The sequence below is a fragment of the Aaosphaeria arxii genome, assembly GCF_010015735.1.
Source record: "Aaosphaeria arxii CBS 175.79 unplaced genomic scaffold BU24scaffold_1, whole genome shotgun sequence".
NCBI lineage: Eukaryota > Fungi > Ascomycota > Dothideomycetes > Pleosporales > Aaosphaeria > Aaosphaeria arxii.
In genome coordinates, this window is record NW_022983474.1 from 584,916 (window position 1) to 610,100 (window position 25,185).

The 25,185-nt window shown below is 52.0% G+C and overlaps 8 protein-coding genes across 8 annotated transcripts; 4 read left to right on the top strand and 4 right to left on the bottom strand.

The window, feature by feature from the left end:
* Nucleotides 1–16: 16 nt before the first annotated feature.
* On the bottom strand, nt 17–3,242 carry BU24DRAFT_416239 (AP-1 complex subunit gamma-1). The gene is made up of 7 exons (XM_033526406.1): nt 3,090–3,242; nt 2,902–3,025; nt 2,661–2,849; nt 2,100–2,610; nt 1,583–2,047; nt 399–1,532; nt 17–347 (listed from the first exon to the last, which is right to left on the bottom strand). Exons 1-7 carry the CDS (start codon nt 3,097–3,099, stop codon nt 252–254), a joined length of 2,529 nt encoding a protein of 842 aa, XP_033388908.1. The 5' UTR covers nt 3,100–3,242; the 3' UTR covers nt 17–251.
* Nucleotides 3,243–3,374: 132 nt separating this feature from the next.
* Nucleotides 3,375–6,109, top strand: BU24DRAFT_416240 (uncharacterized protein). The gene is made up of 4 exons (XM_033526407.1): nt 3,375–3,957; nt 4,149–5,266; nt 5,320–5,666; nt 5,718–6,109. The coding sequence occupies exons 1-4, from the start codon at nt 3,797–3,799 to the stop codon at nt 5,742–5,744; spliced, it is 1,653 nt and encodes a 550-aa protein (XP_033388909.1). The 5' UTR covers nt 3,375–3,796; the 3' UTR covers nt 5,745–6,109.
* A 212-nt stretch (nt 6,110–6,321) lies between these two features.
* BU24DRAFT_361071 (uncharacterized protein) lies at nt 6,322–9,124 on the top strand. Its single transcript, XM_033524133.1, has 2 exons — nt 6,322–7,269; nt 7,350–9,124. The coding sequence occupies exons 1-2, from the start codon at nt 6,729–6,731 to the stop codon at nt 8,777–8,779; spliced, it is 1,971 nt and encodes a 656-aa protein (XP_033388910.1). The 5' UTR covers nt 6,322–6,728; the 3' UTR covers nt 8,780–9,124.
* A 675-nt stretch (nt 9,125–9,799) lies between these two features.
* BU24DRAFT_3199 (uncharacterized protein) lies at nt 9,800–11,119 on the top strand. The gene has a single exon (XM_033522916.1). The coding sequence runs from the start codon at nt 9,941–9,943 to the stop codon at nt 10,784–10,786; it is 846 nt and encodes a 281-aa protein (XP_033388911.1). The 5' UTR covers nt 9,800–9,940; the 3' UTR covers nt 10,787–11,119.
* Nucleotides 11,120–13,729, bottom strand: BU24DRAFT_3198 (RNI-like protein). The gene is made up of 4 exons (XM_033522915.1): nt 12,667–13,729; nt 11,919–12,611; nt 11,762–11,873; nt 11,120–11,712 (listed from the first exon to the last, which is right to left on the bottom strand). The coding sequence occupies exons 1-4, from the start codon at nt 13,420–13,422 to the stop codon at nt 11,453–11,455; spliced, it is 1,821 nt and encodes a 606-aa protein (XP_033388912.1). The 5' UTR covers nt 13,423–13,729; the 3' UTR covers nt 11,120–11,452.
* Nucleotides 13,730–14,578: 849 nt separating this feature from the next.
* On the bottom strand, nt 14,579–15,477 carry BU24DRAFT_403672 (uncharacterized protein; the record flags this gene model as incomplete). Its single annotated transcript, XM_033525591.1, has 3 exons — nt 14,579–14,816; nt 15,225–15,312; nt 15,381–15,477. The coding sequence occupies 3 exons, from the start codon at nt 15,475–15,477 to the stop codon at nt 14,579–14,581; spliced, it is 423 nt and encodes a 140-aa protein (XP_033388913.1).
* Nucleotides 15,478–16,678: 1,201 nt separating this feature from the next.
* Nucleotides 16,679–20,371, top strand: BU24DRAFT_416246 (uncharacterized protein; the record flags this gene model as incomplete). The annotated part of the gene is made up of 3 exons (XM_033526408.1): nt 16,679–17,651; nt 17,703–17,800; nt 17,852–20,371. Coding segments are annotated over 3 exons (3,213 nt in total), but the record flags the coding sequence as incomplete, so codon positions are not given.
* Nucleotides 20,372–20,716: 345 nt separating this feature from the next.
* BU24DRAFT_456636 (uncharacterized protein) lies at nt 20,717–24,198 on the bottom strand (the record flags this gene model as incomplete). Its single annotated transcript, XM_033531462.1, has 3 exons — nt 20,717–20,841; nt 20,909–21,230; nt 22,609–24,198. 3 exons carry the CDS (start codon nt 24,196–24,198, stop codon nt 20,717–20,719), a joined length of 2,037 nt encoding a protein of 678 aa, XP_033388915.1.
* Between the last annotated feature and the right edge of the window lie 987 nt (nt 24,199–25,185).

Sequence of the window (25,185 nt, forward strand, 5' to 3'; positions counted from 1 at the left end):
TCGTTAAAAAGGGGATTAAAGAGATCATGGGCCACGTAATCGAGTCTCGGTATAGAAAGTTAATTTCTGATGAATATTTCGCCATGCAAACTTGTCACATGTGCTGTTTTTGCGTGGATGTTCCCACGCTTTCGTCGCTGTATACACAATGTTCTATCACGCGCACGCTCATGAGCCTATGAAACCAAGTGACCCCAAGCATTGCCAAAGACTAGCTAATCCCCTTTCTTAAGTCCGAAATATAATGGTAATCACGCGGGCTCCGACCAGTCGAGTTGTTCTTGGACCGGATTGCCACCATTGGCGTATCCAAGTCGGAGCCTTAATCGTAATCGAGCAGGAGGAGGCTGTAATCGGTTAGTGATGCGTGCATAGAACGTTGGATGGTTAGAACTTACCCCATTTACAGCTGTAATCCTCATCTGTTGAGTGGCCTCCTGTCCTCCATCTAGTTCACCCTGGCTAATAGGCTGCAATTGCAACTTTTGCGTTTTGGGGACAGCGGCTTGAAGGTTGACAGCACTAAGATGCGAGAAATCACCAGTATTACGGAACCGTGCAAGCACTTGAATAGCATTTGCATCGCGCTTGAGTTGAAAAGTAATCGTCAGGCCATTCTTGTTGTAAACACCGTGTGCTGGTGGCCCGGATGAGGCGGGCGCAGGGGATGGAGTGGGTTGTGAAGACAAGCCACCGAGGAGATCCATGGACGCTGGTGCCGAGGGCTGCTGAGATGGGACAGGTGCTGGAGAACCCGAAGGGCCGCTGTTGAAAAGATCCATGATGGAGCTGACGTTGTTGGGAGGTGGGGAAGTTGTTTGCGGAGGCGATGAAGTTGATGGCCCTCCTCCACCGAGGATGTCTGCTAGTAGATCGGCACTTTGAGCCTGAGTGCCATTAGTTGTAGCTCCCCCGTCTGTACCCGGATCACCCATGAGATCAAGCAGCAGATCCTCCGTGGCAGATTGTGCGGGTTTCTTCTTCGTAACCTTCGTCTGCTTCTTTTTGGTCGCTTCTCCTAGCACTCTTTGCTCTTCACGAATCTCAGGGGCGGGCATCTTTTCAAGGACACCCTTCCTGATCTGGTCGTAAGCGAAAAGGTTGCCGTATTCAACAGCACGCTGCTGGATTTCCACATCGAGATTCGTGCCATATCGTTGGAGGAATCGCCGTAGTCTTTCCACTTGCGCAGCGTCGCTTAGTCGGGTGGTGAGTTTGATCGCAGCGGTGACGATGTACTGGGTGACGATTTGACCAGCGTAGCTGCTGCTCAGAATGGTCTCAAAAAGGTCGACGATGTCGCTTTCCTTGACTTCTTTCACCAACTCTTCCTCCTCATACTGTCCTCCACGAAGTAGAGCATCTCCATACTCGCCGATCACCCAGGAGCCCGCAAGCGTTAGACCTTCCTGCGAGATATCATCTTTCAAAGCGGCATAAAGCTTCTGGACCGAGTACGTTTGTAAGTCAGGGGTTGTTGCAATAAGACGGACGAAGGAAGAGAGGATCTGTTCCTTCACGTAATTGCCTGCCTAAATTACTGTTAGCACTCCATCCCAGGAAAGGCCACACACAGACTTACCAGTTTTAATACGCGAAGCATGGTGTCAACATGCCATCTCTTGTTCGGGGCGAATCTATCCGCTGCGATGCCGATCTGAGAGGTCATTACAGGCTTAAATTCGTTATCTGCGACCTCAAGGAAAGCTAGCAGCTCTCGGATCAAGACCCTCACATTGCTCTCGTTGATCAAGGTAAAGCTCAGATCCAGCGCTCTCCTGCGAATACTGATATCAGGGTCGCGCAGACAATCAAGAATTGTGTTGCGATGGCGCTGGACAGCGTTCGGCTCAATGGCGACAACTTTGATAAGCGTGTTCAGTGCAACGTATCGAATGTTATTGTCGCGGTTCGAAAGGAATTTGCCGAGGATGTTAACGCCGAGCACACGGAGACCAGAGTCCGCTTCAATGTCTAGGATTGTAAGAACGGCCTCGTAGAGAATTGAATTTCCGACATTTTTCGACGACTCCGTGTTGGTAGCAACCTAGGTAGCTTAATCAGAACTGAATCATTGAAAATAATGGAAGCCGGCGTACCTGTGCTAGAATATCATTGATTTGTTCACTGACGGAGACATCCCCACGTGCGAGCACCCTGAGGAGTTGCAGAATCTTGACCTGTAAAAATGGATCGGTGATGCCTGTAACGTCGTGCTCAGGAGCATAACCAGATGTTGAGAGCCCTTTCAATATCTTTACCAGGCTTGGTACGGTTGGTTTGAACATTTCTTTGATGCCATTCTCGTCGTCTTCTGCTTCATCTGCTTCGCAAAGATCCGTCACAAGAGTCAGGCCACAGAGCAATACTCCATGATTCCGATCTTGAAGCAGCTGTTTGGACTTCTCCAAGAAGTGCTCTTGCAGATCGGGCACTTTCCGGCATATCCTCATGGCGCATAGCGCTGCCTTCCGTCGAATGTATGGGTTTGAGCTTGATATGATGTTCTCTACTTCGGGGAACAGGTCTCGAGACATTTCGACCGATGCGATATTGCCAAGGGTGCAGAGGGCAAGGCCAACGATATACTGGTTGGGGTGGTTGAGGTCACTAGACAGGCATTTTAGTTGAGAAAGCTGGAATGATGGCTTGCGGCTTACTTCTTCAAGGAATTGGTAACCAATGTCAAGACTTCCTGGTTCTCGTCAAGCAGAAGCATTGTTCCCAGGTAGCCCAATCGTTTGTCCGCAAAGCGGGGGGAGGCCAGCAATTTCAGACATTCTATCTGTCCAAAATGCGTTCTTTCTCCCAAAGTAAAAAGATATAAAAGCTTCGCAACGTTGTTCCTCCTTCTCATGGTCAATTACTACTCGACCATAATGGATTGGGTTATGGACCCACCTCACATTGGAGTCGTGGCTCTCCTCCCTAAAGCTCGCTCGGATTGCAGCACTCTCCTTCTGGACTACCGCCCGTTCATCTGCTATAGTTTTCGCCGCTCGCACATTCCGAATAAACTGCTTCACTAGACATCCATCAGTATGTCTGATTTATAAACTTCGAGATGTTGTTCGGGATGCTTGGCGTACAGGAAGCCATCTAGCGGTCTCGAGGACCCCACCAAGGCTCGGTGCGGTCGTCACTGGGAATCGGGGTTGCAGGCGAAAGGGTTTCCCTGGCTTCGAATTTGGGATATTGGCCGTCAAGAGTTCTCGAATATGATCCTTTTCGTGATTTGCTACTACACTGCAATCGCGAACTGGACAACGCTCAGCATCGATCGGTAGTCGGAGAATCGATTAGCCGCCACTAAGCTTGACCAGGCACCTACCCTCGTACCCTCGCACCCTCGCAACTTACTACGAGTTCGGCCAGGGTCCGCTTGTCTTGTGTCCTGTATCGTCATCGGTCATGGGCGTCGGGTCGCGCGTTGCCGTTTCTTCCACCGACCCTGCTCTCCCATGTCCATGTCCATGGTCCATGTTCCGTTATAGTTGCTTCACCATATACACCTAATAGCTCATCGTCGTACATAAATTCTCATCGAATAGCCGATTTAGGACCTTCATTGTCGTTTCCTTTCCTCGTTTGTCCTCCGAACAACGTCCGCTTACGTTGGCTTTCCTATCATTTCTGCATACCCTGGGGCATTCACTGCCTCTTCTGACGCCGAACTGCCATCTGTGACAGGCGTTGATCGCCGAATTGTCTGGGCTGACAGCATCACCGTTTATAACTCAAGTTCCTTCCACACACACCCGACATTGAACAGAATGCGCACAACCTCCTCCACATAATGGCCGAATCTACCTCCATAAACACCAAGCAGCAGAATGGAAATGGCGAATATCACCAGCCTCGGCCTCGAAAGCCTAACCACATCCAACTACTGAAGCCGCACCTCAGCGAAGAGCTCCTAAACCCTACCATCAAGGAGATATCCTCGGATGTATCGAGGTGAGTTGGGAAGACAAGAGTGGACAGAGCATTTGGTCGATTTGGTGTGCGCAAAACCCGACCAGCTTCAATCGCGAGTCGCGGGTATTCAGCCAGCAGAATTGAACGGCCACGTTGTACCTGGCAGATGCGTTACAGTCGACTCAACGTTCGGGTTATATATCTAGATCCCATTGACTGACTCTTCTTAGCGGTCGCAGCACCCCTATACCGGCCGATGCGCCGCCATCAGTTCAAGCTTCATCCTCCGCACGCCGCCAAATCCGCGCGCAACAGAAACAGCGCATATTCCCCACTATCGAATATGTAGACCGAGTTTCACATTTCGACCCTTCAAGCGATTATCAAGACTTCAGTGGATTCTTCGTTCTGTTCTGGATTGGACTAGCGATCATGGTCATCACCAGCATGCTACGAAATTACAAGGAAACAGGATACCCGTTGTTCATCAGGCAATGGGCTTTATTCACCGACAAGGTGTGGGAGTTGGGAATCGCTGACGGCGCTATGGTCGGTAGCACTGCGATCTCGCTTCCACTCCACAAACTGTTCATGAACAGCAAGGATGCACTTCGCTGGTCCAAGGGCGGCATGGCAATCCAGAGCATCTATCAAGCTCTGTGGCTTCTTTTCTGGACCTCCTACCCGTTTGTTCGCGATTGGAGCTGGACCGCACAGGTTTTCTTTACGCTACATCTTCTAGCAATCTTCATGAAGATGCACTCATATGCTTTCTACAACGGTCATCTTAGTGAAACACGACGCCGTCTTAACGATTTAGATACGCCGGATAAAGCTTCCAAAGCAGCTGCATACCGATACCCAAGTTCAAGCACTCATCTCCATGAAATTCCACAGTCGCCATCAACTGAGGAACATGACGATGCGAACCAAGAGGAGATTCGACAACTTCGAGAGGATTTGGCTTTTGAACTGGCTTCCCCACTAGGTCGCGTTTCTTATCCCCAAAATCTTACTTGGGCAAACTACGTTGACTTCATCTTCTGCCCAACACTCTGTTATGAGATCGAGTACCCAAGAACGGCACGAATCCGCCCTATGGAGGTCTTCTACAAGATGCTTGCCGTCTTCGGATGCATCTTCCTGATGATTGTCACGGCAGAAGAATTCATTCTGCCTGTACTAGATGAATCGGCTGTCAGGCTCCAGGAATCCAAGAATGCCTCAGACTTCGGATTGATCCTGGGCGAGACCATTGGCCGTTTACTTTTCCCATTCATGGTCACCTTCTTGCTCGTGTTCCTGGTCATCTTCGAATATGTTCTTGGTGCATTCGCTGAGATCACCCGTAAGTGTTGATTGACTCCCTACCGCAGGCATGAATTTACTGATGTTTTAAAGGCTTCGCGGATCGGCAATTCTATGCAGACTGGTGGAACAGTTGCGATTGGCTTGAGTTCTCTCGAGAATGGAACAAGCCCGTACATCATTTCTTCCGGAGACATGTCTATTCCGCTTCCCGAGGGCATATGTCACGACCGCTTGCAACGACCATCACATTTTTCATCAGTGCTCTAGCTCATGAACTTGTTATGGGTTGCATTACCAGGAAGTTCCGTGGTTATGGATTCTTTGCCATGATGCTTCAAATGCCTATCGTGATGGTGCAGCGGTCGCGATTCGTCAAAGGCCGCACCCTCTTGAACAACGTTCTGTTCTGGTGCTCCATGATTCTTGGTCTCTCTATGGTATGCCATCTCCAACCCTAGCCCGTGCTCTTCCAAGCTGACTTTACTCAGATGTGCGCGTTGTACGTGCTTGTATAGTTGTAAATGCGGATTTCCTTGCATATATACATATCAGATTTGGTGGAACGGTCAGGGTGCTTATGGTGCGCGCGTTGATACCCCTCTCATTTGCATTCAAATTATTTGTATTCGAATCCTCAGTGCAGGTCGCAATCACATGCCACATTGTTCTTGAATAAAACAATTGTCCAATTGCCAATTGGAACTCGAATTGTCAAATGCTTGTACGAAACCATTCAAACATCTTTCGTACGAAGCTCGTGCGAAAAGACCCTTGAGTTCTCTATTCGACCAGGAGATTCCCCGTAACAAAGCCGACTGATTAGTCGCAAAATCGGACGTGGTTTTTGCCCGAAGCACGATCCACAATGAAATGGTCGTACACATTGTTAGATACGGCGTAGTGCGTCGGCGTATTCGTAGGGGATACGCCGTTCCCGATACGCGTGGGCGGGCATTTGGTGAGGTTCCGCCTTGTTCCAGCCCCAAAGGAGAAGCCGTCAGTCTTGGCATCTGAGGATTAGCGCGGGGAACAGGGATGATACGTCATCATCATCATTGATCCAGCACTGGCTATTCGTCCTTACGGGACAATCCATTCTCCGCCTGTCCTCGACACTAAACATACGAGTTACGATACCCTTACCTCAAGTTGGTCGCGTGAATGCCATGTTTACCTGCCCTACAGCCTGATAGGATTTCTTCTGCCAACCTTATTCTCCTATGCCTTTTGTCTTGTCTGCAATTGCTTGTTTGTTCGATACCCGCCTTTCCATGTTCTTTAGTCGTGATCTCACTCTTCGTCGCTGAGCCACACATCACCGTGCCGGAGATCGCGGCATCCAATAGAGACAGCTAAGGGACAGCTTAGAGACAGCTTAGAAACAGTGCGCCAAACTAGCCACACCTCAACCCCACAAACTTGCTCCTCGTATACGGCTACTTTTGAGAGGGGTGTCTCTCAGGTGTCTTGAGCCTCGCCAGCACTCACACTGCAGCGACATGTCACAGCAGCTTCACCAGGCTCTCGAGAGCTTACGTCCGAAAGACTACAGCGATGTACCCCTCGACGAACTTCAAACCTTCCTTGCCGACCTATTCTGCAAAGGCGAATTGATAGCGAATTCAGTGCCCGAGCCTCCCAATGGAACGCCATTCGACAAAGCACAGCGGTCTCGCCCAGGTGCTCACCCAGCTACAGTCCTACAGGAAATCGCAGTCTCGAAAGTCAGACGGCCGCCACCTTCCAAGGAGCAAGCCGAGCTACAGAAGGCATGGGGGAAGCCAGTGAAATTATCCGCAAAGGATAATCCATTGGAGATATCGGTTTACAAAATGGCGGGAAATGATAGACATGGTGCCTGGTTCGCTCGAACAAGCGTGCATGAAGGCTTAGGGTTCGCGAAGTGGAAAAGAGCCATGATACGAGAGTTCCCTGAAAGCTTAGAGGTGCAAGGTGGCCCTGGAGAAGGAAACATTAGAGGAATTGGTGGCGACAGAAGGCTCGAAGATATAAATGTAGAGGGTGTAGGAAAGCTTGAAGGTACGCCTGTCCCTTTCTTAATCAATGACTAGAAGCTTGTCTAGCCTGCATAACCAGCACTGACATCCACGCGCGCTCAGTCTATCAGCTCTCCGCCCAGTTCCCCGGTCCTGTCGCCCCTCGAGAATTCATCACACTACTACTTACGTCCGAGAATGCGCTTAGCGAAGCTTCCAAGGTAGCCGGCATAGTTCCTCGACACTTTATGGTGGTCTCCATACCCGTGACACATCCAGAGGCCCCACCTAGACAAGGCCTCGTCCGCGGCTTCTACGAGTCTATAGAAATGATCCGAGAGATACCCCTCTGCAAATCTGCTGCATCTGAATCAAACGACATCAACCGACAAGACAGCGTAGCCGGAGATGACCCTGAAACAAACCCGGTGGAATGGATCATGGTCACGCGGAGTGATCCTGGAGGCGGCATTCCGCGCTTCATGGTGGAGCGAAATACACCTTCCAGCATTGTACAAGATGCAGGCAAATTCCTGACCTGGGCAGTCACCACAGAGGATGTTCCGATGCATGGAGAGTTGGATGGAGCCGCAGATGTCACTTTACATCATGCCGATCACAGACAATTCTCAATCTCGGACGGGAATGGAATACTAGCTGGAGTCGGTACCAGCATTGCAGATAACTCATTGACTCCTGGCCTAGGAAGACGATCATCACATATAGCAAATGATGGCCAACCTGGTATCATGAACGCCGTGACAGATGCCGTGGGTGCATATATCCCAGATTCTTTGAACCCGCTGCAAAGAACAGACTCTCGCAGCTCCAGCGCGTCTTCTATATCATCTGTCGACTCTTGGGTTTCAGCCGAGCAGTTTGGCGACGCTCATGAGGGCGTGCGTCTGGATGATGGCATGCCAACCCCATCATCTGTATCGGAGAAGTCGGGCGCCGTCTCAGATCCACAGCAAAACCATGTCCAGATGAGCCGGGAACTCGAAAAGATTGAACAAAAGCGAATGCAACTGAGAGAAAAGCTCGAACAAGCTCGAGAAAGGCAAGGAATAGAGGCGAGCGAGGCTAATGCGAAGTCTGCTAAAGAGATGGAAAAGGCGATTGAAAAACACAACCGCGAGCGCAAAAAGCAGGAAGAGAAGTTCAACCGTGAAGTGGAGAAGCTTGAACAACGCCGTGAACGGGAGACGAAGAAACTGCTCGCCCGCCAGCAGAAGGAAGCTGATAAGAATCGACTTAACAAGCTACAGCGGGAGCGAAACGAGTGGAAGGAAAGAGCTGATCTAGCCGAGCAAGAGAACAAATTGCTCAAGGAACAAATTGGCGAACTGCAAAGGGAGAATACTAAGTTGGTTGCTCGTCTTGGGAAGTCAGACGTTGGCCGCGAAATCTTAAAGAAGGTCAAGGACGACTCGGACAGTATTCACAGCCATCATAGCCTTCACAGACACAGGGCCAGCTCAGGAGCGAGTATAGAATCCCCAAGTACGGCCTCCAGGACGAGCTTGCTCAAGAATTCCGAGCCGACTCCATAGCAAGGATGTGTGGGGTTTTCATGTCGTACCTCTCTGTTCGACAGGTGGAGTTTTCGTGCTTCTGGCTAACCAGCTTCTCCCTGTTTCGTTCTTTTGTTTCCGAATTTATTGGCTCCAAAAACACGAGCTGGACTCATTTTCATTGATTTTACATATTTTCTTCATGATGTACAATACAATTTTTCCTTTGCAAGGCTGGATATCAGCGATTCACACCTAGCGAGTAAGAGCAGGTCGAGAAAGCTGTCGGAAACAGCAGACTATTTTATGTCCACAGGCATACCTCTTTATGTGAAGTTATTTTTTCTATCATATTTTACCACTACGTCTGTATCCTACACATCCACTTCGTGCTTGATTTTATATCATATCCTCAGCGTACACCCTTGCAAGCACCACTTACTAGCCTCTAACCGGCAACCCTTGCACCTCGGACCCCGAATTACCTTATCTCCCCAGAACCTCATCGCAGCTGTCTGGACCCTTCATATGTTTCCGTACCTTTGCATTACTACCGCCCACACAAGACGACCGAAAGAACAGTCACCATCCGCATTGAACCCACGGCTAATTTAATTCACACCCGTGACCTGGAGAAACCACACAAACCTGCGAAGCGAGCAAGAACCCGGAGTGACGTAATAAACGCGGCTGGCTGGCTGGCTGGCTTACATTATTCCGAAGCTCGGCTTGAGTTTGGAGGAGAACGACAAACGGAAAACGAGATCTTGCGAGGAAAATCAACCTAACGACCAATTTCCCAAATACAGCTCGGATTGAAAGAACAGGACACGCCCACGGAGCCACCGACCGGAAAGCATTTCCATTAATTGTAATGAGAAGGGAAAGAGACTTATCTACCATTCGGCCACGGTGCATCACCCCAGTTGCGGAGAGAGTCAATCGTCAGAAAACTATCCACCAGTGAATATCAGGACAAGAGCAAGGAACAACACCACTACATCTACGCACTTGAAGAGAAATTACCTTTTCCAAAATCCAAACCACCAAACTTGCTCAATATCCCAAACACCAGACGAAAGAGCCGACGCATAGTAACCCCGTAAAACAACCCTAGTTCTCTATCTATAACTACTTACTCAACCACCCACCCATCCACAAAACACAACATCACCACCACCACTCCAACGCACCTCAAAAATGACAACAACCTTCATAACCCCCTCCCCCTCCTCCCCCTCGCCCACCCCTCCCAAACCCACAATCCTCACCTTCCACGGCTCAGGCTCAAACTCCACAATCCACACCATCCAACTCGCCCGCTTGTCCCGCCACCTCCGCCCGCACTTCACCCTCCTCGACCTCGAAGCGCCCTTCCCCTCCAGCGCAGGACCCGGCGTCCTCCCCTTCTTCGAGGGCTGCGGGCCGTTTAAGCGGTGGTTGCCCCCGGATACTCGGACACAGCCTACCCCCAACCCTTCCTCTACTTCTCCCGCAGAAGTGGGCGTGCAAGCGATGCCGCAGGAAACGGAAACCGTGATCCGCGACGCGGTGATGAAGGTGCGGCGCGAGGGGTCACAGGTCGTGGGGTTGATCGGGTTCAGCCAGGGCACGCGCGTGGTTGCGGGCTTGCTTCAGGCCGCTGAGATCCTCGCGTCTGTCCCAGCGTCATCAGGGGAGGATGGGGATTGGTGCAGGGACTTCGCGTTCGGTGTTAGCGTGTGTGGGTCGTTTCCACCTGGCCTTCTGCCCTCGCCTGCGCTGCGGGCGCTGGAGAGCTTGCCTGGAGAGGAGAGAAAGCGGGTTGAGGGGGGGAGGATACGGACGCCGACGGTGCATGTGCAGGGGATGCAGGATGAGTGGGAGTGGGCGGGAAGGCTGTTGATTGAGGGGGCGTATGAGGTGGGTGAGGGGAAGAGCGAGGTGCTGGAGTGCGAGATGGGGCATCATTATCCGGTTAAGGCGGAGGATACGGAGAGGATTAGGGATTTCGTGCTCGGGGCGTGGCAGAGGAGTGTTGCTGCGGCGAGGGTGGAGAGGAGGTAGGAGGTAGAGGGTATGGTTTTTTTTTTTTGCTGGCGAGCGCGTACAGTGTACCTTGTAGATCAGAGAGTATATACATACAGTGTAGTGATCGGTTGTGGTGGACATAGAGAGTGTAGTTATAGCAGCTCACGTACTGGCATTGAGAGGTCGAATATACATATGTCCTTGACCGTCGACAATAGTCTCTATTGATTTCATTGTGTTTACAAGTAATTACTACTTGGTTCCTCCCTCTTGATTGACAACAGTCTCTCTCCCTCTCGCACGTATACATGGGTATCAAACACACTCTTATCCACCCCATGCGGCCGTTCGTCGTCGCCCGTCCCATCATGCACCGTATTCCTCCGCAGAGTATGAGACCCCACCTAATGCCGGCCGTGACTGAAAACTCATGTGCTAAGAACAAAAAAATGATGAAATAGATGTCTGGATCCCTGTGTATTCCCGCAATGCCTGCAATATGAACATAAGAAAGGTTAAAAAGGAATCGCTAATGCTAGTAAACCGAATTCGGCAGTGGCACCGATGGGGAATAATGAAGGTGCCTCTTTGTTCGTGAGTGAGAACCATGAACTTTTATGTCGACTACCCTTTGTTGGGGGCTGGGAATGAGGTGGACGACAGGACGCAATGTCAGCCAATATGACCAAACCTCATCTGGACCTAGTTCTGATCCATCAGTTCGCTATCGCCGCCAATGTCCTCGTCCATCATCTCGTCGATTGCCATGCCATTTGCCTGAGCAGTGACGTTGACAATCATCTCGGGTTCCTCGCCGTCGTCGAACATGGTTCCGTCATTGTCAAAGAGCACACGCCCTTGACGGCTGTCAGACAGAGCGTCTGCATTCAGGTAGTTGCGCAGCCGTGTTACGCCAACCCCGCTGAAGACACAGAACGCATCTCGCTGGTGCTCGGTGAATTCTACAAACTTGTCAGCTATTGTTGGAATAGTCGGACGGACAATACATACCAGGTGGGGCTTCGCGACAGAAGACCACGAGATCCTCGCGCAGGAAAGCTTGGACGCCAGTCAAACTCAAATGTGTGAGCCGTGGGCAGTTGTTCAACAAAGCTTGGATTCCCTGGGACGGTTAGCGATGGTCAGCAAGAGCATCAGAAATACCTACTGGCAGGGTGAGGTTGATGCAGTAACTCAGATGAACTCGCTCTAGTACGCTTGGGGCTATGGGTCCGCCATGTCCGGACTGCTTCGGTTTGGCAAGATCATAGATGCTGCGATCGGTGATATTGCTGCATTTCACCAATCCGATGCGCTTCAGCTTGGGGAGTGTGGCGAGCTGCTTCACGGATTGATCTGTCAAGTTGGAGCAGCATGCCAGGTCGATGTATCGAATGCGACTGCATAGTTTGACGAGAGCCATGACGCCAGTGTCGGTGATCCGAGCACAATGGCCTAGATGGATGTAGTGCAGGTTCTTGCCAAGACGTGTGATGGCCAGGACTGCACGATCCGTGATGAGCTTGCATTTCGCGAGAACGAGGTTGCGAAGTCGAGGAGCAGCTTGGATAATCTTCTGCACACCGGCATCCTGGAGCTCGCCACAGTCCGTGAGGTCCAGAATGCGGAGACTCTCATAAGTCGCCTCGGATGGAAGACGCAGGAAGGCTTGGTCAGTTATTCTCGAGCAGTGAGCCAGTCGTAGTTCTCTCAGATGAGGTCCTTCTGTGATGAGGGTAGTGATTGATTCGTCCTCGAGGTTCCGACAGTCGTGCAGATCTATTTCGAGGATGTAGCGGCAGTTCAGAGCGAACGAGATGATAGCCTTGTCGGTGAGCTGGCTACAACCGTTCAATTTGAGCTTGAGGTCAATTAGTGCGACGCTCTCTACGAAAAGTGTGTGGTGTTAAACTTACTCGCTTCAAATGTCGGCAAGCGCGGGCCACAGCGTCGAGCGATTCATCCGTAATCTTCTTGCAGTTTGTAATATTGAGCCCCTGCAGGCGAATGGCATTGCTCGCCAGCGTGAACATGGTCTTGTCTGTGATGGCGTCCAAGTTTGTGACATCTAGCGCAAGAAGGCTCCTATTCCCTTGCAACATAGCCGTCAGACTCAAGTCGGTGAGCTTCGAGCAGTTGGTAAGGGTGAGGCGCTCCACGCGCTTGCAGCTAGAGAGTGGCTGCAGAGTGCCATCGCTAACATCGCTGTTCAGAGCAGACAGGTTCAAACGCTTGATCAGGTTGCTGTACTCAAAGTAGCTTTTGGTCGTCCTGACTGTTGTTATGACGTTCTTCACACCCTCCCACTTGCTTGTCGAGGGCCTGTGCCATAGCAAACCGACGCTATTCCTCGCCCATTCCGTTGACACCATCATGCAGTTGAATAGATCTCCCGTGGACGAAAGCTTGGAGAAAATGTGGATCATGAGTTCTGCAGGTAACCTGGATATGGGCGACACGCGACATCTCTCCTCTAGGGCGCGGCGGGCGGCTTCTTCGTTGGAGTCGGGGGACACGGAGGGAGCGAGGGAGGACTGGGAGTCGTTCGCATTCAGCATGAGAGAGTCGTTGTCATCGTCCAAGTCTACCACCCCTCGTTCGGGGGAAGTAGAAGCGGAGGTGTCGGATCGAGCTACGCTGGTGTCTCGTTGTGGCCGGCGGGAGCGAGCCATGATTATGGGATGAGGGATTGCAGGATGCGTTTGGCGGCAGGGTGAGGGTGGAGGTAACGAGTGAGGGTCGAGCTTGCGTGAGGCAAGGTAGGACTTTTCGCTGGAAGCAATGTAGACAGTTACGTCGGTTGTAGGTTAGGGTTGTGAGAGCGAGAGGGCGAGAGGTTGTGAGGTAGTAAGGTTGTTGTAAGATGGTGGTGAGGTTGTGAGGTCGTGAGGGGTGTTTTGGTGATTGGCGGTCGGTCCCTGTCCTGTGACTGTGACTGCGACTGCAACTGCTGCGACAGCGAACAGCCAAACCAAGCTACGAATCGGGAACTAGCCACGCAGTTGGTGGGTCGTCTAAGCGACCAGAGAGGATTGTGACCTTGTATTACTCGGTGAGAATGCAGGAAACAAACAGGCTTAGCCAGTTGGTGATTGCAAGTTGGGGCGGGTTGGAGGTGAGTGAGAGCAAACGAGATGGATTTGAGTGAAGTAAGGTCAGACGAAAGAGGAGGAAGACGGCGACCAGGCTCTTTGAAGCGTTGGAGGTTGTACGAGCACGGAGAGGTGATTGTGCTCTATGGATTTAGTCGTAGTTTAGGATAGAAGGTAGAAGGAGGTGGTGTATGTATGGTAGTATTGTATTGTACTTGTATGGTAAGCAAGCCAGCATTCCTACCTGCTCATACAGACACAAACACAGAGACTAAATGGGCGGTTGGGCAGGCGGTTGCAATGACGAAGGGAGGGAAAGGATGGGACGGGACGGGAAGGGTAGGCCTGACCTAGGGAATGGGCGGCTGTATAATGTGTATAGTACGAGTAACTATGTACTGTCTATGTACGGCGATGATGATGGATGGTAGTGATTATGATCATGATGGTGAAGGAACCACTCGGTGCGATGCTTTGTTTGGTGAATCAAGACTGGGGGAGATCGGTATCACACTCTCCGTTCCCTCCGTTTCTCCGCCTCTTGTCTCTTAGAGTCTACCTTATTTGATACAAGACCTCAAACATGGGAACCGCAACTTGTAGTCTTGTACGAACACTAACTAAAGAGATGGTAATTACTGTTTATGGTCATCGCATTGCTAACGATGGTCATGGTTATGGTTATGGTTATGGTTATGGTTACGAGTAATTAACTACGGAGTATGTATGTAAAACCTCATACTAGCTGGGCGGATTGGGCGACACTCCGTTGTCCTCCGCCCTGTCCAGCCCAATCCAGTCCAGTCTGGTCCAATTCTTTCTTCTTTTTCTTTTCTTTTTTCTTTAAAGTTTGTCCTCCTCCTCTGACATTTGCGCATATCTTCTGCTTTCCCTGACCCTGTCGCGTTCCCGTGTCCTGCCCTCCCGCCTGGTATCGTAGATCGCGGGCCGGACTCTGCATGTGCGGGCGGGCGCTGTCAAAAGAAACCATACACCACGATCCACATGGTTCTCTTCCTCTTTTCCCACTCCCTCTCCCCTCCTTTCTCTGTTCTGGACGATCAAATCAACTCTTGATAGACAATTGTCACCTGCTTCTAGACACTCCAGGTCCGTTATGGTCTCACCGGAACCCAATTGCATGGCGTCTCTCCCTTAAATCAGGACCGTAAGCAGCAACGCCCACCCCTGTCCGGCGATGCCAAAGCTCCCATCGCGAAACCACCATCTCCAGCGCCATTGTTCCGGCCTCACGCCCTCGCTGTACTTGTATTGTACATTGGGTATAGACGCCCGATCTGCTCTGTTCCCCCTAACTACCATGGACCACCTCAGCCATCGGAGTCACTCTCCCGCGCATGCAGACCCTCCTAAATGCTCACATTGAGGCAGGCCCTCGCTCGATGCCCATCTCAGACCCACTTTGCGCAAGTCCAGCATCATGTGCGAACTGCGTTTGACCTGGTTTGACTTTGAATGTCCAGTCCATTCTAGTAATGCACATCACGGGTTCATGTCCGTTAGGTGATTGTTCGTACGTACAATCAAAGCAACAAACAAACGTGATTCTCGATCTCCGATTAACAGGCGCATTCCAAGAATGGCCGGACTACCAAAAAGAGTCGTCCCAGACATTGTGTTCACCTTGAAGAATATCTACTATGCGATGACTAGCCAATATACTCCGTACATTTCGTGTCCTATTAGACAAAGGCGGACGGCACCTGTCGTTCGACTTTCGCAATCTCTTTCTCGCATCTATGCCCAGCACAACAATTATGTGCAGGTAAGCTGAGGTGTAGAGCATATTTATGAGTACATACTCCCATTGCCTTGTATGATTTACTGTCGTTTCAGAATCCCGATGTTTCTGGAAGTCTGATGGAAACTTCTGGCGAGAGACGCCTCGCCGCTGTTTTTGAACGCCACCAAAAGGCAACGGAAATTTGTTTCAAAACGTGCAGTATACCTCCTCTATGGATCCTCCGAATGCAGTTTCCTTTTTGTACTTGTTTCATAGGGACGGATCGATGGCCTTGTTCGCCGTTTCAACGTTGTACATTCCGGTTCTCTGTCCGCCCCCTAGAGTTTGTACGGTACAGCATGCATGTTGCAGAGCATTTATATCGCTGTGTGCCCATAGTCGACTGAGTTTCCTTTCCAGTCAGTTCTACTGCCTAACACGATATCGAATCCAAAGGAATCCAAAAAGAAAGGTAGTTCGCTGCTGACACAGTCTTACTTATGTCTAGGGCGAAAACGTCTCGTATAACCATGCCTTTCGCATCTATGTCTCCAGATTACATTCTTTGCTTTGTAGTAAATGATAGGTAGGTTTTATAGGATCAATAGTCACATGAGGAGAGGTCTCTCACAAACCAATGGACTGGTCTCAAAAGAACAAAGTTGACTTGTGATGACAACCCCAAACCACGAGACCAACTCCCTTACATCTTCCCCGTGATTGTTCCCAGTACACACTTGACTCGATCATTGTTCTTCTTATTTTCATCATCATCATTATCACTAGGAAAGGCCAGCTCCGTTAGTCGGCGACAGCGGAGGCGTGGGGCGAGTAGTCCCTCAAGTAGTTTGGTGTAGTCAGTAGTTGTGGCTTGCGTGCGTGCGCTCTACGGGGTATGGCGGTGCCAGTTCCTTGCCATACAACCGAGCTCAGTAGTCAATCATCAACCATCAACTTCTGAGACCGCCCAGGCATCCTCCTCCCATCCTGATGACCTTCCATATCGTCCCTTCACACGCACACGCGCATTGAGCGTGCCTCTACCATTTTGGATCCCAGAATCGTGACCGAATGTCCGCCCCCTAGAACAATCGACCGCTTCCCTCCTCCTGCATCGCCCGCGGGCCCCCCCCCCCCCCCCCCCCACCCCCAACAATGTCTTCCTCCGCTCGCTATGCCAACTCCGCTGCTTCCTCAGTCCCCCACCACCACCAGGCAGCCTATCGTGCTCCAGTGCCTGCCTCCAATGCCCCTCCCGGCACCTTTGCCCCCGGGACGAAGGTCCAGGTCGGCAACCACAGAGTCACCATCGATAAATACCTATCCGAAGGCGGCTTTGCCCATGTCTATCTGGTCCGTGTTCCCAAGTCGGAAGAACGCACCCCAGAGATTGCGGTCCTGAAAAGAGTTGCCGTACCAGACAAGGAGGCGTTGGCAAATATGAGGACGGAGGTGGAGACCATGAAGAAGCTCAAGGGGCATCGTCACATTGTGACCTACATAGACTCCCATGCCTCGCAACTCAAGGGCGGAGGTTTCGAGGTCTTCCTGCTCATGGAATACTGCTCCGGCGGAGGTCTCATCGACTTCATGAATACAAGATTGCAGCACAGGCTCACCGAGCCAGAGATTCTGCACATCTTCTCGGATGTCGCTGAGGGAGTTGCAACTATGCACTACCTAAAGCCACCACTGCTACACCGAGATTTGAAGGTGGAGAACGTTCTGATAACAGCACATGGATCTTCTAGGATATACAAGCTCTGTGATTTTGGATCCACCGCTCCTCCGCGTCCCGCTGCAACGACCGCTGCCGAGGGCAGATTGATCGAGGACGACGTACAACGGCACACAACATTACAATACCGCAGTCCGGAGATGATCGATGTCTACAGGAAACAGCCTATTGACGAGAAGAGCGATATCTGGGCTCTAGGTGTTTTATTGTACAAACTGTGTTACTACACGACGCCATTTGAGGAAGTTGGAACCATGGCCATTTTGAACGCAACCTTCAAATTTCCCTCATACCCCGTATTTTCAGACCGCTTAAAGAAGTTTATCGGTACGTTTGAACTCAGGAGGGTCTTGGATTGTATAGACTGATTTGGGCCAGCTTCGATGTTGCGTGAAAACCCACAGCATCGTCCCAACATTTATCAGGTCGTAGTGGAGGTTTGCTCTATGCGGCACAGGAACGTCCCAATCAAAGATGTCAGTCAGCGAACCATGTTTTTTGCACAGAATGGAGACTAACAAATAAAGATCTACTCTAACCGTAGCCAATCCGAAGACCGAAGGAACCAGCAATTACCCACGAACGAGCCGATACAATCTCCTCCGCCAGTAGTAGGATTGCAGAAGGTCGCTCCGGTTCAGCATGTACAAAGTATACCAGACATTGCCCCCATGAGGCGGGGCAGACCTACTGCTCCAACGCAAAACCATGGCTCTGCGAAGCCGAGCCCGTCTCCCATGCGTGGAACGGCATCAGACCCATTCGCCGCTCTCGACTCCCAGAACGTGCAGGTCCGAAGCGCTGCCGCCGATGAACTTGCAGCGAGATTCCCTTCACTGGACGAGTTCTCGCTGTTGCACGACCGGGGCCAGAAATTCGAATTCAATCAAGGGTCACCTCCTCTCACAGAGCCAAAACCGGACTCGATGAATAAGAGGATTACACAGGCGCTGGCGGACGATGCCTTTGGCATGTTACCACCTTCAAAGACTGATACTGCGCCTTCGTCAAACCCCGCCTCAAAGCCTACTTCTGCTGGCGTTTCGAGAAGTGCCTCTGTAAAGAAGCAACAGCCTACAACCATTGAAGCTCCGAAGCCCAAACCTCCAATCCTACAACCCAACCCGCAACGCCCGAATATGGTGTCAACTGGCATCCAGACATCACCGTCGCCTACTCCACCACCGAATTCAGGAAAGTATCCGGATGTCAACAAGAGGCCAATCTGGAGGGTCCCAGACTCGTCCCATCACGCACGTGCTCTGAGCACACCGAGGACCTTCGACAAGCCACAACCGAGTCCGCTGTCATTAAAGCCCGATTTCACACTCCCATCGCGGCCATCGTTGTCTGAAGCAAGGTCAAAATCGCAGACTGCCACGCTAACGATCCCCAAATCGCCTGCATCATCACGTCCATCATTGGAGAGCCATCGCCCGACTGCATTGGAGATTGGCAACGCGATCGATAGGTCAAAATCGGCGAATGCTAATGCTCGCCCGACTACCATCCACGTGGAATCCAACCTCGACTACCTCCGTGACCGCGAAGGTGCCCCTGGAAGGAACTTCGACGCACCCTCTCTAACACGAGGAAGGTCGTCTGGAAACGTCAACGACTCGGACTCAGACGAAGGAAAGAAGAACATCTCGAGCGTCGACTTCCTGCGATCCATGGAGCATGACCACACGGGCCAGAAGAAGCACCGCCGGAGCAGCAGTCTATCGAAGCACGCGAAGCGTGCAAGCTTGTCCTCAATAACCAGCGGAACCAAGAGCATAGTCAAAGGCAGGTTCGGCGAAGCATTCAGGAAATTCGAGAACAACACGAGCCACCAGGAGCGCGAGCCCATGCCACCGCTCACGCCAACCGACCAGCACATCGACCCCCGAACCGGCCAGGCGCTCACCCCCATCGCGGGCTCAGAGGCAACTGGCGACCTCTCCGACGACGACCGCGCCATCGACGAGACCCAGGACCTCCCCCCCGAAGTCCGCCGCGAGCTCGAACGACGGCGCCTCTCCCAGGAAGAAAAGCGCGTCGCCAACGCCGCAGCCGAATATCGCAAACGGCTCGCCGAGCAAGGCGAGCACGGCAAAGGCAAAGCCGCACCCACGCGCGCCTCGACGATCCAAAACCGCGTCCGGTCCCTCCTAGACGACAGCCAAAAGACAACCTCCACCCGCACGGCAGAAGGATACGGGCAATACACCGACAGCGGGAAACCCCTCCCGCTACGCCCTCAAGACCAATCCGGCGCCACACGACAACAAACACAACAGCAACCACCACCCCCCAGCGTCGCCCGCAAACCCATACCCAAACCCATCCCCCAACAACAATATCACCAGCAACAACAGCAGCCTACACAACAACCCTCCCCAAACTTCCAACACCCCCCACCACCATCCTCCACCTCCGCACCCCCAACACTACGCCCCCAGTCCCAACCACAAAATCTCCAGTCTCAACCCCGCCCCTCCGCGCCCCCGAAGCCAAAAGCCCTCCGCACAGGCGGCTCCACACCCATACCGCTCAACAAAGACAAACCGCTCCCACCACCCGTTGCGAGCCGCAGACAAGCGGCGGCAACGGAGGCGGGCGAGGCGGAGTTCGACGTCGATAGCTTTAGCAAGAGGTATCCCAGCTTGAGCGGGCTTGAGATGGTGGAGACGGAGATTCCTGCTGGGAGGGGCGGGGGTGTGGGGAGCGTTAGGGAGGTCTAAAGACGGAAATCTGGAAGGGGGGTGGATGGGGGAGGTGTTGATTGAAAGATTTGTATAGACCGTACCATGCATTGCATTACATACATGCGAAAAGGAGATGGAGGAGGGTGGAGAGGGTAGGGGAAGAGGGTTTGGTCGATTTATGTCGTCGTATATAGACGGAGACAGTGAGAGACAGACGGAGACAGATGGAGAGGAGGTACAGGAGGGAGAGAGAGGACGGCGAGTCACATAGAAGAAATTTGATGGCAGTGTTCGATGACAATGTACAGTGTGGAGTGTGAGATTGTGAGGTTATGTCGTATGCTTGATGTTGACTGTGACTTTTGATCTGTGACTGTGGACGTGCTGTGGGGTGCAATGGCCCGGGAGAGGTTCGATATGTATATTATTGCATCACATTCACATTTACATATCACAACGCATCGACGCATCGTACGCAAGGTTTTGCTCTTTTTCCACCAGAGAAACTATTTCCATTTTTATTTGTCTATATGACCCATTTTTTGCGAGAGATCTTTTTTTCATCTGTTCCCTTTTCCGAGACTGGTTTCCGTCTTCCAATGTATCTGCTTTCCACATGGCGTGGATCGGTAGTTGGCAAGCTCGCGGAAACATAAAATTCAAATCAGAGACCAGGCCGGATGGTTAAAGAAGATTCCGCATCTATTGCTCGGTCTGGAAGTAGTTGAGGAGGATGGTGCGCTCCTGGGACTCCTCACCCCAGTCGCGGACGACGACGCAGGAGCAGTTGACGACCTTGCGGGCGTTGCCCTCGCGGTCGATCTGGCCTGTTCAATTCTGTTAGCAACGGATTCGCATACCAAACGATGCATTAGAAGGAGGGGGATAACGTACAGAGACCAGCCCACTCGCCGAGCTGCTTGCCATCGGGGACCTTGATGAGCGGGATCTTGTGCTCGGAGCAGAGAGCGACGACGAGCTTCTTGTAGGCCTCCTCCTCGCAGGCCTCGTTGAGGACGCACATGTGGGCCTGGCGGCGGTCGAGCGCCTTGGAGGCCTCGCGGAGACCGCGGGCGAGCCCGTCGTGGATGAGGGCGAGCTTCAGGACGCCCTTGAGCGCCTCGAGGACGGACATCTGGCCGGAGCCGGCGGCATCGGCGGAGACCTCGACCTCAGCGGCGGCCTCGATGGGGGATGTGGGCTCTTCTCCGTCCGACTGTAGGTGGGAAAACTGTCAGCTTGGGGTTCTGATGTAGGTAGGAGGGTTTTCTTCGCGATGTTGGAAGGTGGCCACCACCCCGCAGCGGGAGTCGTTGGAGAACGACGACGGCGGCGGTGTGATGGTGGGACATGCGAGAGGCTCAGGAGATCCTGGGTGAGGCAGGTGTACGCACCATGATTGTTGTGTGTTTGGATCTGTCGGGTGTTCCTCGAAGAGTTTCTTGAGAATAATTCGACAAGGAGTAGAAAATAATAGGAGTCGATGCAGACGTCAAAAGTTCGACGTTAAAATTGGCGAGGGCGTGTGGGCGAGCTTTACCGAAAGCGAACGATAGATATCTTGGCAAATATCACGTGATGCTTACCGTCTCACAACAAGAGATATAAATGAGGCGCAACATGCGCAATATTATTGAAAAACTCAAGACACTTTGACTGTAAGCTACAGTGAGTTTAATGATGGACTTTCTCGGCGGTGCTTAAGGATGTGAAAGGCCATGTGTACTCCAATTCCAACAATCCCCTCACACATGTAGTCAACTTGCTTACGAAGGGATTCATCACAGTGAGCGATCCAAAAGTTACGAGCCATGCATAGCAATATTCAAATTCTTCTGCTCGCCAACGGAGCTGCAATCATCTTGTAACTGCTACCTTAATGCTTCTAAGCCCTAGTCACTTCCCCCCGAACTATCTACCAGAGCTAGAGTGTGTGTCTGTCTCTTCTTCGTAGGTCCGATCCTCAATCAGTCATCCTCTCACGTGAAAAAAAAGACTCTCACTCGAGCTCGTCAAATGCTTCGAGAACCTGCAGGTCTCGCAATTGGAAACGAAGAGCTCGAGTGTATCCGATTTTTGTGCTTCGAAAAAGAAAAGTCGACAAATACCTTCGTGGGACGCGGTGGTGATGGTGGTGGTGACGGCGACCGTTGACACGAAAATCAGAACCGAGATAGACTTTCGAGATCCATAGCCCGCATGAACTCCTGCAATAAAGAAAGAAACGGACCTTTGACGGCTATTAGGGAAAAATCAACGCTTGAAATGGGAAAAGCAGTAAGAGAGAGGGAAAGAAAGAGCTGGTTTTAGATGCACGGGCCGGCTTTGGAAAACTTTCGAAGCAATGCGGCGCTACCAGATGAACGACAAATGAGACGAGAGATTTGATAGAAAACTAGAGAGTGTGAGAGTGTGACATAGGAATATCAGCAGGCCGCTGTACGCTATCAGGCAGCGAGGAAAAGGGTACTATAAAAACACACAACCGAAGGTATAATAGCTGCGCCGTCATGCTCCAGAACACCGGCACAAATGAAAATAGTCCCTCTGTAGGGATACGAATGGGTATAAATGATGTAGAAAATCTACATGACAATGCAGCAACAACCTTTCTTCTCTTTCGTTTCCTCGGGCGGCTCAGGCATCCGGGTTGCTTTTGGAGGTTTGGGAGCAGAGGCTTGACTCTGTCTTCTCTCGTCGCGGGGAGCTGCTTGTGGACCCTGCGGTATTGTCGGAGTGAGCTTGTAACCACCTTGGTCGTTGGTGGGAGACTTGGGCGTGTTGTCGAAATTCGCCTTCGTAGGGCTCGGAAGAGGCCATTGTTCGTTACTGGGGGTCTTACTGACACGGTCCAGCTCCAAAGGCTGGATCTGGGAGTTGCGCTTGTTGTCGAATTCATCCGTATTGAGTAGGCGGAAATCCCGACCATACATGGAGCCAGTCCTGCCATCGCTCTCCCACTGTTCCTGCTGCATCCGCTTTGCATGCGTTGGAATAATCTGCTGGTCCGGTGGGAGACGAGGATCCGGCTTATACATAGTAGCAATCCAAGGAGCTTCTCCCTCCGGTCTATGGCTTGTAGTCGGCCGAGAGATGGAGCCACCACTGGTACCAGGGCGCTTCGGAGAAGTAACGGAAGTGGTTCGTGGTTTGGCTTGGGACGATGATCGCTGAGCACTGGTCTTCCGCGCACCGGAATTGGGGGCTCCCCTTCCAGGAGTCTTTGCCTTTGGCGGTGATCCAGTGATAGGGGAAGTTGGGTTGCTGAAGTTAGTGTGTTGCGGAGATCGCAGAACTTCCCCAGAAATTCTGGTCGGGTCATCGAGCAAGACCTGGCTCGAGACACTTCCACTTCTGACACGGGCACCATTGACTGCAATTGCATTCGCATCTGGGCTCCAGTTTGCGCCGCTGCTAGACCTCGATCTCGGGAGAGGAGCATCTCGCTCGACGAAAGTGCTGGGGACAGGCGCAGGACTCGTCTTTGCGACTGGAATTCGGGAAGTGCTTGGACGAAGGGCGTGATGGGTCCGCGTAGACCAGTCGAATTGCTCCTCTGCTCCAATCTCCTCTGGTGTTCGGAGGTCCCACTGACCCTGACTATGGACCCGCTCAGACTCAGCTTCGTCCTCTTCTGCCGGGATGGGAGAAACCATGCGCCGTTCGTTTCGTTCCTCTGCCGCCGGGGCACTTTCTGTGGTGGCTGCCGAGTTTTTTCTATCACGAGAGGCCCTGGCAGCACTCTGTGACCGGCTGTTCGAGCGACTCGCGCGTCCCACTGTGAAGCCAGCCTCCTCGAGTTCCTTGGTCTCGATCTCCTTCAGCTTGTCTCGGTGGATCCAGTTCGAGTGGTCCTTCTCGACCTCGGCCCATTTCGGGTCCACTGCGAGTTTCTTCTTGTTCCTGGTCCGCGATGTGTTCCTGCTCCGACTCCTGCTCTTGCTCTCCTGCCCCTTAAAATTCTCGCGAGGTGCATTTTCTGTATCATTGCCGTTGAGTGTATTATCAGTCCCCCTTCTCTGAAACTCGGTCACGATGTTTGACGCGGTGTAATTCGATTCATCTTCAAAGCCGTAAGGCTGTCGAGGTTCACTGGCACGAGATGGTCTGGTGTAGCCATTGGGTTGGGATGGTAGATGTTGGCTAACAGGATACTGTTGCGTGGAGGGTATTTCTTCCGACATGTAAGGCTTCGAGTCGATGTTGGACGTTTTCTACACCAAACAAAGCAGAGGTCAGCAACTCGAAAGCTCATTCGAACTTGAGGGTAGTATCCAAGGCGGTGGGATAGAGTAGATCTAGAGGTGGGATTGGGAAGGCACTATGGCGGGAACGGGTGTCATAGTGCGCCAGTAGCGCGCGGGCGTGACGACAGGAAGATGGGATGAAGGGGCCTAGTTTTGGCCTGTCTGCAATACGCACCTGATTGCTCAAAGGCACCGCGAAATCCCAAGATCCCCGCCCACCGTGAGCACTGCTCGGCGGCGTCAATTGCTGTACGGGCGGCGGCTGGCGGGGCGATGCCAGAGCCATGGATCACGCAAGGCGGCCGATGAGCTTGACGCTACAACAACAGCAATGCCGTCTTCCTACGAAGATTGTCGCGTGGTAGATGGTATTTCGGAAAGGCGTGATTTGTGGCGGAGGAGGGTTGTTTGTCTCAGACACGGAAGAAGGGGCGCGCAGAAGCAATGAGCCGGAAGGGGGTTTGGTATGCGCCGTGGGGTGTGTTGCAACGACTGCAGCAGAGGTGAATCTCTCGGGAGGAATAAAAGGACGGTGGAGGAATGTGTAAATTGGTTATGCGAGAGAGGTCATATGAGGGGTGCAGCTGTAGGACAAGAAGGCGGCGTTACTGCAGAAGTCGAAGTGAATGAAGATTGGGGGGAGGATTGTTTTGCGAATGGGTGATCCCTGCAAGTCGCTGCACGAGGACGGGGAAAGCGAAAGGGAAACGGGATCAATTAATACAGGAGGAAGAAGAAAGACAAAGACAAAGAGTGACAGGTTCCAGCTGAGGAGGGAAAATACCCAGCACAGTCGAAGGTCCGGAAGGTGATGACAGTGGCTGGTGTGTGTGAGAGTGAGGAGGACGAGGATGAGGAAGTTGGGGAATGGAGAGGGTGAAATGAACGCGTGCACAGGAGGGAATCGTGAGGGTGGACGATGAA

Coding starts and splice junctions, on each gene's coding strand:
- BU24DRAFT_416239 (XM_033526406.1), bottom strand. Junction 2,611..2,660: donor GTTACCAATTCCTTGAAGAA/GTAAGCCGCAAG, acceptor ATGCCTGTCTAG/TGACCTCAACCACCCCAACC. Junction 2,048..2,099: donor TCAATGATATTCTAGCACAG/GTACGCCGGCTT, acceptor TAAGCTACCTAG/GTTGCTACCAACACGGAGTC.
- BU24DRAFT_416240 (XM_033526407.1), top strand. CDS start 3,797: ATGGCCGAATCTACCTCCATAAACACCAAGCAGCAGAATGGAAATGGC. Junction 5,267..5,319: donor TGCATTCGCTGAGATCACCC/GTAAGTGTTGAT, acceptor GATGTTTTAAAG/GCTTCGCGGATCGGCAATTC. Junction 5,667..5,717: donor TGATTCTTGGTCTCTCTATG/GTATGCCATCTC, acceptor GACTTTACTCAG/ATGTGCGCGTTGTACGTGCT.
- BU24DRAFT_361071 (XM_033524133.1), top strand. CDS start 6,729: ATGTCACAGCAGCTTCACCAGGCTCTCGAGAGCTTACGTCCGAAAGAC. Junction 7,270..7,349: donor GGGTGTAGGAAAGCTTGAAG/GTACGCCTGTCC, acceptor ACGCGCGCTCAG/TCTATCAGCTCTCCGCCCAG.
- BU24DRAFT_3199 (XM_033522916.1), top strand. CDS start 9,941: ATGACAACAACCTTCATAACCCCCTCCCCCTCCTCCCCCTCGCCCACC.
- BU24DRAFT_3198 (XM_033522915.1), bottom strand. CDS start 13,422: ATGGCTCGCTCCCGCCGGCCACAACGAGACACCAGCGTAGCTCGATCC. Junction 12,612..12,666: donor CTTGCCGACATTTGAAGCGA/GTAAGTTTAACA, acceptor ATTGACCTCAAG/CTCAAATTGAACGGTTGTAG. Junction 11,874..11,918: donor GCATCAACCTCACCCTGCCA/GTAGGTATTTCT, acceptor TAACCGTCCCAG/GGAATCCAAGCTTTGTTGAA.